Source organism: Scyliorhinus torazame, chromosome 29 (assembly GCF_047496885.1).
Source record: "Scyliorhinus torazame isolate Kashiwa2021f chromosome 29, sScyTor2.1, whole genome shotgun sequence".
Classification (NCBI taxonomy): Eukaryota; Metazoa; Chordata; class Chondrichthyes; order Carcharhiniformes; family Scyliorhinidae; genus Scyliorhinus; species Scyliorhinus torazame.
Genome location: NC_092735.1, coordinates 37,176,266 through 37,190,775, shown reverse-complemented (window position 1 = coordinate 37,190,775; position 14,510 = coordinate 37,176,266). Strand labels below are relative to the sequence as shown.

The 14,510-nt window shown below is 49.9% G+C and overlaps 1 protein-coding gene and 1 non-coding gene across 2 annotated transcripts; both read left to right on the top strand.

Annotated features, from left to right (window-relative positions):
• The first annotated feature begins 7,040 nt into the window (after positions 1-7,040).
• rpl3 (ribosomal protein L3) lies at positions 7,041-13,873 on the top strand. The gene is made up of 10 exons (XM_072492429.1): positions 7,041-7,117; positions 7,765-7,957; positions 8,853-9,021; positions 9,264-9,399; positions 10,255-10,441; positions 11,548-11,708; positions 12,325-12,426; positions 12,507-12,602; positions 13,462-13,581; positions 13,760-13,873. Exons 1-10 carry the CDS (start codon positions 7,115-7,117, stop codon positions 13,802-13,804), a joined length of 1,212 nt encoding a protein of 403 aa, XP_072348530.1. The 5' UTR covers positions 7,041-7,114; the 3' UTR covers positions 13,805-13,873.
• Positions 11,387-11,480, top strand: LOC140404170 (small nucleolar RNA U83B). Its single transcript, XR_011938470.1, has one exon. It is a non-coding gene; the product is annotated as a small nucleolar RNA U83B (small nucleolar RNA).
• Positions 13,874-14,510: the final 637 nt, after the last annotated feature.

The window sequence follows — 14,510 nt, the reverse complement described above, 5'->3', positions numbered from 1 at the left end:
AAGGGGCAATTTACCATGGCCAATCCATCTTTGGACTGTGAGAGGAAACCGGAGCACCCGGAGGAAACCCACGCAGAGACGGGGAGAAAGTGGGCAGTGGGCAGCACGGTAGCCCTGTGGATAGCACAATTGCTTCACAGCTCCAGGGTCCCTGGTTCGATTCCGGCTTGGGTCACTGTCTGTGCGGAGTCTGCACGTTCTCCCCGTGTCTGCGTGGGTTTCCTCCGGGTGCTCCGGTTTCCTCCCACAAGTTCCGAAAACCAAAAGACGTGCTTGTTAGGTGAATTGGACATTCTGAATTCTCCCTCTGTGTACCCGAATAAGCGCCGGAATGTGGCGACGAGGGGATTTTCACAGTAACTTCATTGCAGTGTTAATGTAAGCCTACTTGTGACACTAATAAAGATTATTATGATTATTAGATATGGTTTGGAGGGACCAGGGCATACATTCGAAACTGGAAGCAGCCACGGTGTATAACGAAACAAACACTGGGTATGTGGGAACGATGCTCCCTCTCCATTGCAGGTTAGAACCTGCTCATCAGGTGTGAGACACTCTCGGTGTTGCTGTACATGATACAGGTCTGCCCATTCCTCACTCCTGCGCTATGACCATCACTTGAGCCATTTTCCACTTCACCTACTGGTCAAAAATGAACCGTGTTCGCAGGAACATGATGTACTAACTTCTAGGTAAAGGGGGAAAGAAAACTTGCTCGGCATCACCCTAAACCTGAGGGCCACCTTTGTGTATTGCTGCATCAAGCTGTGCTTAGATCCTCAGTATGTATACACCAAGTGTGACTACGTGCTGAGGTTCTACTGTCCTGTTCCGGTGTTGTGAAGGATGGGTCTAGCCACGCTGCTCTGGAACGCTCCAAATCACTGGGCCATCCCATAGCTCATGTTCCTCGTATGAAGATTTAGGTACAGAAACACCTTTCTCCACGAGTCCATCAGGCAGTGGTCTGCACATAATGTCCTCGAGGCCCTTCGGGAAAAGGCGGTGGCGGATCCTGTTGGCTGGCTCCCTGAGCAGACTGTCGAGGTCAATTGGCTGAATCCCTCACCACCAAAACTTTCGAACAAGCACCAAGACTTGGCCTGGCTGGTGGCGAGAAAGGCTCTCCCCCTTCAGATCCTTCCTACACACCCGGAGACTCTCGCTATCTGCTCGCTGCCCTCCAGGTGACTGTGGTGGGGGACAGACAGTTATCCACCTCCTTTGGAATGTGCCTTTGCAAAGACGGTCTACAGATGGATGGGTTGGTTTTTGTCGAGGTTCATCCCGAGCAGCTCTTGTGAGTCTGTGCTCTATGGGCTGTTCCCAGGGGGAGGGACACAGAGACAAAATCGACTTTTGCTGGAGGTTAATCGACTCAGTGGAAGACTCTCTTTGGCCTGCCCGAAACCTGTTGCTTTTCCAGTGCCAAGATTGTCCTTGATGAGTGTTGCACATTCCAAAGTCCAGGACTACGTGCTGAGGGATTGACTGAAGCTTGGGGCCGTCGCTGCAAAGGTTCGATGGGGGAAAGTTGCAGTCTAAGACCTTTCAGCCATAGTGAACTGAGTGGAGGGCAATGGTGTAGAGCCCCCTCGGGCTGTGTGACTCACATTGAATGTGTACGGTGAATATTACAAGTATCACAACTGTATTGTAGCATCACAGAGTGAACCTTGATCTATGTAAAAAACATGAATTTTATTGGACTTTGTGTGGCAGCCACTTTGAAATGTTGGACTTGTTCTTTCAGATGTTTTATGAATAAAGTATATATTTGTCACAAAAAAAAAGTACTTTGACTAAGATGAAGTGTAGCGGGCGGCACAGTGTCTGTGTGGGGAGATGTGCGGGGTAGGTGGGTTGGCCACGCTAAATTGCCCCTTAATTGGGAAAAAAAGAATTGGCTGCTCTAAATTTAAATAAAAGGATCAAGCATGAGATGGGGTGTAATGCCTGTTCTGGTCAGCTTGGATCCAGTATATCCCCTGTCTCGGGACCATTAATTGATTTCAGTTTGAATTGTTTTTTTGGAGCAAGCAAGCAAGGAGATGGATTAGGAGTTTGCAACGTCCTCTCTGCGCATTGGCTTTCTAACTCCGAGAAAGGAACATTTCAAAAAAACATGAAGAGCTAGTGTAAATGTGGCGAAATTGTAAGGTTTCCACACTTCACCAGTGCTGCCATCTTTGTCAATATGAATTTTGGGTGAAGTTAACATTGCGATTGGCCGGGGTCGCTTATCTGATTTGAATAGTCTACTCTGAAGATTGGCATTTGGGTTGAATGTGTCAGCTTTGATGCAGCTGGCAGCACTCTCGCCTCTGGTCGCAAGTTTCCACGTTCAAGACCCACTCCCAGAGCCGGAGCACAAAAATCAAGCCTGGAGGGTATTGTCAGGGCTAGCCACTTTTGGTTGAGATATGAAACCAAGAACGTCCATCTGCGTTCTCGAGTGGACGACGTACAAGGTTCCACAGTGTCATTTCAAAGAAGGGCAGGGGCGTTCTCCACGCTGCCCTGGCTGACATTTATTTCTCAATCAATAATACATAAAACAAAGGATCTCAGTCATGATCACCTGGCATTGTGGGATCTGCTGTGCACAAATTGGCCACTGATGCGACCATCAATTCACACGAGACGATTAGTAGAAGTGAACAGTGGTTTTAATAAGCTACATCTGTGCCTGCCTGCGACTGCTCTGTACGGAGTGCTGCCTACAGGCTGCTGGTTTATATACTACCCCCGAGGGGGTGGAGCCACAGGCGGAGCCCACAGGGGCATCAACATAATACAGTACAATACAGTGGTGAATTGCAGTAGCAATACGTTCACCACATTCACCCCCTGTTAAAAATTGAAGTCTAGCGGGGGTGAAGTGGGCTCACGTAGAGTCTGTCCGGAGCCTTAATCGTTCTCTGTGATCGCCTTAGCTCCGGCTTCGCTGCGGGCACGGGTGTTGAACTCGTTGACTCCGGGAGCGTGTCATCTGGAGGTTCATCACAGTGTGTCCGCGATGGGGGAAGGGGGGGGGCGTGTAGGCCGAGTAGGGGCAGGGGCGGTGTTCAGGATCCCCAGGGGGGCAGCTGGTAGGCCGCCGTGAGGGATTTGGTTGGTGGTGATAGGCGGTGTAGGGGGGGGACGGATTGGTGATGGTAGCTGGGGAACCGGCGGGTGCCAGATCCCGGAGGGAGACTGTATCCTGTTGTCCGTCGCGGTGCGCCACGTAGGCATACTGAGGGTTGGCATGTAGGAGCTGGACCCTCTCGACCAGGGGGTCGGAGTTATGGCTCCTCACGTGCTTCCGGAGGACAGGCCCCGGTGTTGTCAGCCAGGACGGAAGCGAGACCCCAGAGATAGACTTCCTGGGGAAGACAAATAGACGGTGGTGAGGGATCTCGTTCGTGGCTGTGCAGAGGAGCGACCTAATGGAGTGGAGCGCGTCGGGGAGGACCTCCTGCCAGCGGGAAACTGGGAGACTTCTAGACCGTAGGGCCAGTTGGACGGCCCTCCATACCGTCGCGTTCTCCCTCTCCACCTGTCCGTTTCCCCGGGGGTTATAGCTGGTAGTCCTGCTCGAGGCAATGCCCTTATTGAGCAGGTACTGACGCAGCTCATCGCTCGTAAAAGAGGAGCCCCGGTCACTGTGGACCGAAGTGGGGAAACCGAACAGGGTGAAGATGCTGTGCAGGGCCTTAATGACAGTGGCCGCGGTCATGTCGGGACATGGGACGGCGAAGGGGAAACGGGAGTACTCGTCAACGACATTGAGAAAGTACATGTTGCGGTCAGTGGAGGGAAGGGGCCCTTTGAAATCGACGCTGAGGCGCTCAAAGGGGCGGGAGGCCTTCACCAGGTGGGTCTTGATGTGGCTGAAGGCCAGGCGGGCCTCAGTCGTCAGGGGAAAGATGGAAGCTTTGATAAGTGGGCGGGCTTTGTCCGCATAGTTGGGGACCCACTGGGCATAATATGAGAAGAACCCCAGGCATCTTTTCAGGGCCTTGGGGAAGGGGGAGTTGCAGGAGGGGGCGCACGCGGTCGTGGTCGGGCCCTAGGACTCCGTTTTCCACGACATAGCCGAGGATGGCTAGTCGGGTTGTGCGGAAAACGCATTTCTCCTTGTTGTAGGTGAGATTGAGGGCTTGGACGGTTTGGAGGAACTTCTGAAGGTTAGCGTCGTGGTCCTGCTGATCATGGCTGCAGATGGTGACATTATCCAAGTACGAGAACGTGGCCCGCAGCCTGTACTGGTCAACCATTTGGTCCATCGTTCTTTAGAAGACAGAGACCCCATTGGTGACCGAAGGGGACCCTGAGGAAGTGGAAGAGGTGGCTGTCTGCCTCAGAGGCAGTGTAGTGGCGGTCTTCCGGGCGGATCGGAAACTGGTGGTATGCGGACTTCAGATCTACTGTGGAGAAAACCCGGTCGTGTGCAATCAGATTAACCGTATCCGCTATGCGGGGAAGGGGTTACGCATCGAGTTGCATGTACCGATCTGTGGTCTGCCTGTCGTCTACAACCATCCGTTTTTTCCCCCCGGTCCTGACGACCACCAGTTGGGCTCTCCAGGGGCTGTTACTGGCCTCGATGATCCCCTCCCTCAAGAGCCGCTGGACCTCCGACTTGATAAAAGTCCTGTTCTGGGCACTGTACCGGCTGCTCCTTGGCAACGGGTTTACAGTTAGAGGTGAGGTTCGCGAAGAGAGAGAGAGGGGCGACCTTAAGGGTCGCGAGGCTACATACGGTGAGAGGGGGTAGGGGTCCGCCGAACTTCTGGGTCAGGCTTCTGAGGTTGCACTGGAAATCCAGCCCTAACAAGAGAGGAGCGCAGAGATGGGGGAGGACAGAGTTTAAAATTGGCGTACTCGGCGCCCTGTATTGCGAGGTTCGCGACACAGTACCCCAGGATCTGCACTGAATGTGAGCCGGAAGCAAGGGAGATTGTTTGGGACGCGGGAGAAATCTGGAGGGAGCAGCGCCTTACCGTGTCCGGATGGTTGAAGCTCTCCGTGCTCCCGGAGTCGAACTGACAGGGCGTTTTGTGCCCATTGACCCAGACGGTTCATCATGGGGTTCTTGACGTGCTTGGGCCATGACTGGTCGAAAGTGACCGTGCCGAGCTGCGGGTAGCCAGCGTGGTCGGTGGTAGCGAGGTGGTCCCAAGATGGCGGCCCCCATCAGTCGCACGTGTCGGGTAGCGTTGAAGATGGCGGCCCCCATCAGTCGCACGTGTCGGGCAGCATTGAAGATGGCGGCCCCCATGAGTCGCACGGGTTGGGCAGAGTTAAAGATGGCGGCCCCCACGTATAGCACGAGGCAGATGACGCATCAGAAGGGGACGGTACCGGTAGGCACGCAGCCACGCTGCGGGGTCTGCGAGTCAGGCCTGCGATTTTGGGACTTTGGGTCGGGCCAAGCAGACTTTGGCAAAATGTCCTTTCTTGCCGCAGTTGCTGCAGATTGCGTTCAGAGCTAGGCAACGCTGCCTGGGGTGATGGTTCTGACCGCAGAAATAGCAAGACAGCCCCCCAGGTTGGGCAGGCAGCCGCGCAGCACAGGCCTGGGACACCCTCAGGTCGGGTGATGGCCGTGCTTCCGGCGCCCACGAGGAAATCGCATGGTCGGAGGGGAAAGCATTCAGGCTCTGGAAGGCTACCTCTAACGAGGTGGATTGTTTTACCGTCTCTTCTAGGTCGAGGGCACCCTTTTCGAGCAGGCGCCGCCTGACATAGCTGACATGTGCTGCGAGGCCGTGATGTCCTTGTAGTCACAGTTCCGAGCGAGTACCCTCAGGTCGTGTAGATATTCCTCCAGCGATTACCCAGGGCGTTGACGACGTGTGGTGAGGAGATGCCGCGCCAACACTTTGTTCACCGGCCTCACGTAATGTCTTTTCAGGATCGCGACCGCACCTGCTACATGGTCGCATCCTCAATTAGTGAAAAGATTCTGTGGCTCACCCGGGCATGGAGGAGACTCAGTTTCTGGTCCTCGCTGACAGTGGGCGAGGAGGAGGAGGCAAGGTAGGCCTCAAAGCAGCGGAGCCAATGTTAGAAGGTTCCTTTGGCTTCAGCTGCCTGTGGGTCGAGTTCCAGTTGATCAGGTTTGAGGGCGGCTTCCATTGCGATGTCGAGGGCACCCTTTTCGAGCACGTGCTGTCTGACATAGTTGGACTCGGACTCCAGCCACATAGGTGTCCCGGATGGCGAGTTCCATGTGTTGCGAGGCAGTGACGTCCTTGTAGTCACAGTTCCGAGCGAGTACCCTCAGGTCGTGTAGATATTCCTCCAGCGATTTCCCCGGGGTGTTGACGACGAGTGGTGAGGAGATGCCGTGCCAACACTTCGTTCACCGGCCTCACGTAATGTCTTTTCAGGATTGCGACGGCAGGCGGGGTAGGCCTCAAAGCAGCGGAGTCAATGTGAGAAGATTCCTTTGGCTTCAGCTGCCTGTGGGTCAAGTTCCAGTTGATTAGGTTTGAGGGCGGCTTCCATTGCGATATCTTAGCTTATTAAATTGATGCAACCATCAATTCACACAAGACGATTCGTAGAAGTGACCAGTGGTTTTAATAAGCTAGATCTGTGCGTGCGTGCGTGCGTGCGTGCGTGCGTGCGTGCGTGCGTGCGTGCGTGCGTGCGTGCGTGCGTGCGTGCGTGCGTGCGTGCGTGCGTGCGTGCGTGCGTGCGACTGCTCTGTACTGAGTGCTGCCTACAGGCTGCTGGTTTATATACCACCCCCGAGGGGGCGGAGGCACAGGCGGAGCCCACAAGGGCATCAACCTAATACAGTACAATAGTGGTGAATTGCAGTAGCAATACGTTCACCACACTGGATATAAATGTAAGGTTTTTGGTCAATAGAGAGTTAAAGGAGGATAAAGGAAGTGAAGTATGTTTAATGGCAGAGATGGAGAATGAATTTTAATAAATGGTAAAGTAATTTATTTTAAATAGGTAGAAGGTAATTGTAAATTAAAGAGAGTAATTTTTATGATGGAATTAATTATTAAAGTGAGAGACTGTGGTTGCCAGGAAGTGACGTCTTATCCCAGTATAAAAGGGTAGCTCCAGGCCACTTACGCCCTCTTTCAGGCCAACTTCAGTGATGGTGAGTTGTTGCTCTTGATCCGATCGCTATCACAGCCATCCGCGGGCGTAGCGCGTTACTGCAGCCGCATATCTGTCCGCGACCTCATTAGCGATAGAATCTATGTTGTATTGATCGGATATTTTGAGGATGACGCCGGATAAAATGCTTTTGCGACTGGACACAAAATGGCGACGGCGGACAAGCCGGCTCGGGTGGGTGCAATCCGAGTAAAGTCGGAGCAATCCTGCGCCATCAAGCTGCGACAGGGGCCGAGATCGCTGCTGTGCTAGTCGGGTTTCGGGTTCCTGCCGCTATTTACTGCGTTCCACCCGGATAAGATGTTCAAAACCGCTGCAAAGTCTAGAGGGGCGCCTAAACATGGTTCCCAAAATGGAGTCCTAGCTCCTAGGCAAGTGGGTCAGGCCCTAGTGGGAGGGAGTAAAAGCGCTAAATTCAAATCTGCACCAATGCAGAATTCAAACGTGGCAGGTTGTTGAAGATTGAGTAATAAAGATAATTGCAATGCCAAGTATAGTCTTGTGGCTTCTAACTGCACTTGAGCAACTTTTTAAAAAGAAATTATAATTTAGATGCTATTTTCCCACCTGTAATGTCTGTTTGAAGATCCTTCGCTTAAACTCCTGCAATTCTGCTCCCTCCTGCAGTCTCACCGCAAGTTCTCAGCCCCGAGACATGGTTCCCTGGGCTTCTTGCCCCGCAAGAGGAGCCGCAGGCACAGGGGCAAGGTGAAAAGCTTCCCCAGGGACGATTCTTCAAAGCCCATCCATCTGACTGCCTTCCTGGGCTACAAGGCTGGCATGACCCACATTGTCCGTGAGGTTGACAGACCGGGTTCAAGTGAGTAATGTTTAAATTGATCAACAAGAATGCTACAGATGCAGGAAACTAGTGATTACTACACGTGGCACCCATGCCTGTACATGTCTCAACTGAGGGGCGAGGGCTACTATGATCTTGATGCTTTTGACATCGGCCTTTGATGTTCGGGTTAGGGCCCGATTTGGTTGCCTTTTTTCCTTGGAACGGATTCTCATTTAAATTTTTTTTAGATGAATCAATTCTCTGGGCAGCACGGTGGCACAGTGCGTTAGCCCTGCAGCCTCACGACGCCGAGGTCCCAGGTTCGATCCTGGCTCTGGGTCACTGTCCGTGTGAGGTTTTCACATTCTCCCCGTGTTTGCGTGGGTTTCGCCCCCACAACCCAAAAGATGTGCAGGCTAGGTGGATTGGCCACGCTAAAATTGCCCCTTAATTGGAAAAAATGAATTGGGTACTGTAAATTTATATTTTAAAAAGAAAAATAATCAATTCTTAGGGGATGCTGGAGATGTAAACTTAGTGAAATGTTTAGTTTCTTACCCCTGCATGCCTCTCGGCCTGTGCAGGCAATGACGTAAAGTAGAGCAACTACACGTGATGATAATCTCGACGGGCGGTCATAATAATCACCTTGGTGTTTTTTGCTGAATGTCGAGTTTGCTGACTGTAGTGCAATAAAGACTAGACTTGCAAGGATGTCATGCTTTTTAGGATCAGGTTTGAGCTTGTAATTGTTCCTATGGCAGAGCATGGAGCTAGTATTTAGTTTGTCAGTTACATTCCCTTCATTAGGAGTGACTGATTAAACCAGCTAGGTTGTGATGGACATGGCTGATAACTGGCATGACTATCGGTTGATATTTTTGTCAGACTTTGCATTGAAATTGTTGCTTAATTTCTGCATCTCCTGCAGAGGTGAACAAGAAGGAGGTGGTCGAGGCAGTGACAATAATTGAAACTCCTCCAATGGTAATCGTTGGTCTTGTTGGATATATTGAGACTCCCCATGGTCTCCGTACCTTTAAGACTGTCTTTGCCGAGCACATCAGTGACGAATGCAAGCGGCGCTTCTACAAGAACTGGTAAGTTTGTCAAACAATTCCAGAATCTCTTAAAAACGGTTCAAAAATATGCAGAATGCTAATTTGAATTCCATCATCAGCTCCGCTCGACTATGGAAACATAAGTCGATGAGCTTTGGGCTCAGCTTGTTGGAGGAAAATGTCCTTTGATCCCAACAGTGAGCCACCCTACGGTGCTGATTCCTTCCGCTCACATTGTGTGATGAAGGATCAGAACAATGGTCTTCTGTCTCTTTGTAAAGGTACAAATCGAAAAAGAAGGCTTTCACCAAATACTGCAAGAAATGGCAGGATGAAGATGGCAAGAAGCAGCTGGAGAAGGACTTCAACAGCATGAAGAAATACTGCCAGGTTATTCGCATCATTGCACACACGCAGGTAGGCACCAAGGCTTGATCCACAAGGTTTGGGTAGGAGTGTAGCAGCGTGGGGCCAGTGTCTCACCTATTTGTGTTGCTCATTTAATTGTGTTCGGTGCACTTCAGTAGTGAGGCCTGTGAGTGAAGATGGGGATTTGTTGAATAGCACATTGGGTCCACACCTTGTCTTTTGGATGGTGCGTGGAGTGCTGCCTGGGTCTTCAGTGCTGCCAAGGTTGAATTTTACGGATATGCTCAATTGAGAAAAATCTGTGATGACCAAATCACCTCTGAGTAAAATTAGGATAAGTGGGGGTAGATTTGAAGAATAGTCTTAAGAGAATTTTGGGGAATTCATAGAATCCCTACAGTGCAGGAGTACCCAATTCTTTTTTTCCAATTAAGGGTAGTTTAGCGTGGCCAATCCACTTACCCTGCACATCGTTGGTTTGTGGGGGTGAGACCCACGCAGACATGGGGAGAATGTGCAAACTCCACGTGGACAGTGACCTGGGAACCTTTGGACACTTATGGGGCAAATTAGGGCGGCCAATTGCTTAACCTGCGCCTTGGGACCGTGGGAGGAAACCCATGCGGACACGGGAAGAAAGTGCAAACTCCACATGTCACCCAAGGCTGGAGTCAAACCCGGTTCTCCGGCTCTGAGGCAGTAGAGCTAATCCCTTTCACTGCTGCCCAATTCTAGAGTTTGGAGCCTAAGCAAGCTGAAGGCCCAACCACAAGATAGGAGTAATTGAAATTGAATAACAAGTAGAGTGTATGTAACTGGGAGATAATTTTGGAGGGTGTAACATCTGCAGTAACATCTTGCCTCTTTGTTCGTTCTAATCTATTTGGAATGCTTCCTCTGCAGATGCGCCTGCTCCCCTTGCGTCAGAAGAAGTCTCACATCATGGAGATCCAGTTGAACGGTGGCACAATCGCAGAGAAGGTTGATTGGGCAAGAGAGAAACTGGAACAGCAGGTCGCTATCAACTTGGTGTTTGGTCAGGATGAGATGATTGATGTCATTGGTGTGACTAAAGGCCATGGCTTCAAAGGTGTGAAACATGTTCCAATTCTTCCAGTGTGTGTGTGTGTGTGTGCGCAGAGAAAGAAAGAAGCGGCACACCAAATCTGTTGCATCGTGTCTGGCTGCTGCACTGGGGAGGTGTTAAAAAGTGTAGTTGTGGGGGATTATATACAGACGTTTCTGTGGCCGCAAATGAGTCTCTTAAGATGGTATGTTGCCTCACTGGTACTCGGGTCAAAGATATCTGTGGCTGCAGGTGAACAGCCAGAAGACGTGGTACAAATGACATGGGTTTTATGTTTTTTTAAAAAAAAAAGGTCCTAAAAGCAGAATATAGTAAGTTAGAAACTCAGACCTCAAAGATAGTGATCTCAGGGTGATGGGAACTTATTCAAGGAATTGGGAGGGAAACGTGGGATAGAAAGGGGAAGAAGAAATTTGATAGCAGAGAAATCTGGGCCACAGTGAAAAATATCGGGATGGGACAAGGAATGTTACAAAGACCAGCCATGAGGCTTTGTGCCATAATGTGTGGAGCATTTGCAATAAGGTAGATGTAAACAGATAGCTGGGAAACTGATGGTATGAGGTATGCTATGATGGATAGGCAACGGCAAACGTTCAAAGTGTGTGGGTGAACTGCAACAATTGTTCATTCTTGCCCTGGGCGTCCTTGTACATGCTGAAAGTAAGCATGCAGGTGCAGCAGGTGGTAAAGGCTGCAAATGGTATGCTGGCCTTCATAGTGGCAAGGCCTTGGTAAGGCCACACCTGGGATATTGTGTGCAGTTTTAGTCTCTTTATCGGAGGAAGGACGTTCTTGCTCTAGAGGGAGTGCAGCGAAGATTCACCAGACTGATTCTTGGGACGGTGGGACTGATGTACGAGGAGAGATTGAGTCGTTTAGGTTGTATTCATTGGAGTTTAGAATAATGACTGGTTCTAATGTGGGGTTCCTCTATTTTACTCTTGGAGAATTCTGTGATGATGACGTGGAATATATGTTGGTAACAACATCTGACTCTAATGAGGAGCTATTCCATGCTGCCTTCCTTCTGAGATGTTCTCCAGTTAAGGATCAGTGAAGAATTGTATTAACATTCTGGTGTTACAGCTGTTCTTTCTCTCCCCCAGGGGTTACCAGTCGTTGGCACACAAAGAAGTTGCCAAGGAAAACTCATAAGGGGCTGCGCAAGGTCGCCTGTATTGGAGCTTGGCATCCTGCTCGTGTAGCTTTCTCTGTTGCTCGTGCAGGTCAGAAGGGCTACCACCACCGCACAGAGATTAATAAGAAGGTAAACACTTGAAAGGTATCATCTGAAATGGCTGAGGGCAGTTGTGAATGTTGCTGCCAAGGTGTCTGCCTAGTTGCCCAGAACTAAATTTCAACATTGGCCTGGAGTTTACACTTCAATCCGTTACCTAAAGGACACTGAGCCGTAGACCCCTTAGTGTAGAAGGAGGCCATTTGGCCCATCGAGTCTGCAATGACACCCAAAGCACATTGATTGTGGCCAATCCACCTAACCTGCATGTCTTTGGACTGGGAGGAAACCCATGCTGACACGGGGAGACATGCAAACTCTACACAAGTCATCCGAGACTGGAATTGAACCTGGGTCCCTGGCCACTGGGCACCATCCAGCTGTCTTTACAACAATCCCAACAGATGTCAGCATTTATAATCACGGCCTATGTTGACTAGTCCAGTTATATGCACTACACCATAACTCTAGCAACTGAAAGTTTCCATTAAAGTGAACTAAACGGCTAGTGTTCCAGCTGTCTTGAATTAGTACTGCCTAATTACTTCCTGCTGTACACCAGATTAATTGTGTTGAGGACTGCCTTGCTTGAACAAGTGTATTTTCAGACCTCTTTTCTAAAAGCAACCACTCCCTTCCTCACTAGATCTACAGGATTGGAGCAGGTTACCAAACCAAGGATGGCAAATTGGTGAAGTCCAATGCTTCCACTGAATATGACCTGACAGACAAGAGCATCAACCCCCTGGTGAGATTTTTAAAGTAAACTGTCCCAAGGCATTCCCAAATCATCTGGTGTCACTGTTAACTGGTGTTATCTCTTGACAGGGAGGATTTCCTCACTATGGTGAAGTGACCAATGACTTTGTGATGGTAAAGGGCTGTGTTATCGGCACCAAGAAGCGTGTGCTCACACTGCGCAAGGTGACAATTTCGACTCTCTTCAATATCGTACATTGCCATTCTTGGTGATCTGCCTTGCTGGGTGGGGGAGGGGAGAACAGTGTCATTCTTGGTGATCTGCCTTGCCGTGTGGGGGAGGGGAGAACAGTGTCATTCTTGGTGATCTGCTGCCTTGCCGGGTGGGGAAGGGGAGAACAGTGTAGCTATCCTCTGAATTTTCAGATTTCCACATACTGCTGTGAGAGCCATGGGCTAAACCAGAGACTCCATCTGGATTCTTCAATGTAGTATCATGGCATGAGAAATAAAATAAGAGCAGGAGTGGCCTCTACAGTCTTCTCTGCTATCAGTATAATCTTCTGTTCCATTTTTCCTGTCCATTCCCTGTGGTGAGGGGGAGTTAACTTGTAGCCTGAGGGTCCTTAAATCCTTCATCCCTGTGACGGCCCAGTCATGGATTTTATTCAAGACTAGTTGATAGATTTCTGGATATTAAAGAGGTTGAGTGCTTGTGGGTAAAGTGCAGGAAAATGACTAGCTGCAGGTTCGAGGGTCTGAATGGCCAATGCCTGTTCCCATGACCTGCAATTTCTGAGACCTCCTTGGGCCTAGGGATCAGTAGGTTGGGAGACTCTGGAGCTTCCCTGAGATGCTGAGATGAGTTTCCAGCAACCACGGCCGTCTATTCTGAAGGTGGGTCTCAATTATGTGTGAATTTAACCCGGAGCAGCCTGGCTGGTGAGTGCAATTCCTGCTTATGCTGGCGAATGTAAATCGCTCCACCTCTGTCCCCAAACACACACACATGTGCCTCTATTTGGAGTTAGTTGGCAGCTCCCTCTGATACAGAGCATTGAATGGTTTTCTTCCAACCCTGCAGTCCATGTTGGTGCAGACCAGCCGTCGTGCCGGAGAGAAAATTGACCTGAAGTTCATCGACACTTCTTCCAAGTTTGGCCATGGCCGCTTCCAGACCATTGAAGAGAAGAAGGCATTTATGGTGAGCAATCTATTTGCAAATTGACTTGTGTGATTTCCTGTACTGAATCTTTATAGTTTTGTAAAGTACAATGCAGTGAGACTGCAGGTACAAGAATCTGCTCCTTCCAATTATTGTGGATGTCCAGCTCTTGAAGTTTGTCCTTTATCTGACATCTATCTCCTTTTTGTTCTTTCAGGGGCCATTGAAGAAGGATCGGATTGCCAAGGAAGAAGCTGCATAAACAATGGACCAATTACATCAATTGTGACATTGTTGTTGCAGTATTTAATAAATGTTTTTTTTAAAAGTTGCTGGCTTTTGGATTTTGTTCTGTTTTGCTTTACTTTGATGCAGTGGTCGTGCTGAATGCTTCTGCAGCTTCCATATTTCTCCAAACAATGTGAAATGGTTGGTTCAAAGGTACACCATTCCTCATTGATGCAAAAGAGAAAATGCTGGAAGATCTCAGCAGGTCGGGCAGCATCTGTAGGGAGAGAAAAGAGCTACCGCTTCGAGTCTGATGACTTTGTCAAAGCTCAGGTGAGCTTTGACAAAGAGTCATTGGACTCAAAACCTGAGTTTCGAAATTGGAAAAAATGAATGGGTACTCTAAATTTAAAAAAAAAAAAAAAATGGGCTCTGCACCACTTTTGGCTGCATAAGGCTGCCGTGTGAAAATGGAGGTGGAGTTTTTGTTAATTTAAAGTGCCCAATTCATTTTTCCAATTAAGGGGCAATTTAGCGTGGCCAATCCACGCACCCTGCACATCTTTGGGCTGTGGGGGCGACACCCACGCGAACACGGGGAGAATGTGCAAACTACACGCGGACAGTGACCGAGCCAGGATCGGACCAGGGTGCCGTGAGGCAGCAGGGCTAACCTGCTGCGCCACCGTGCTGCCATAAATGGAGGTGGAGTTGACCTGATCTGGTGCTTTGCTCCAGAG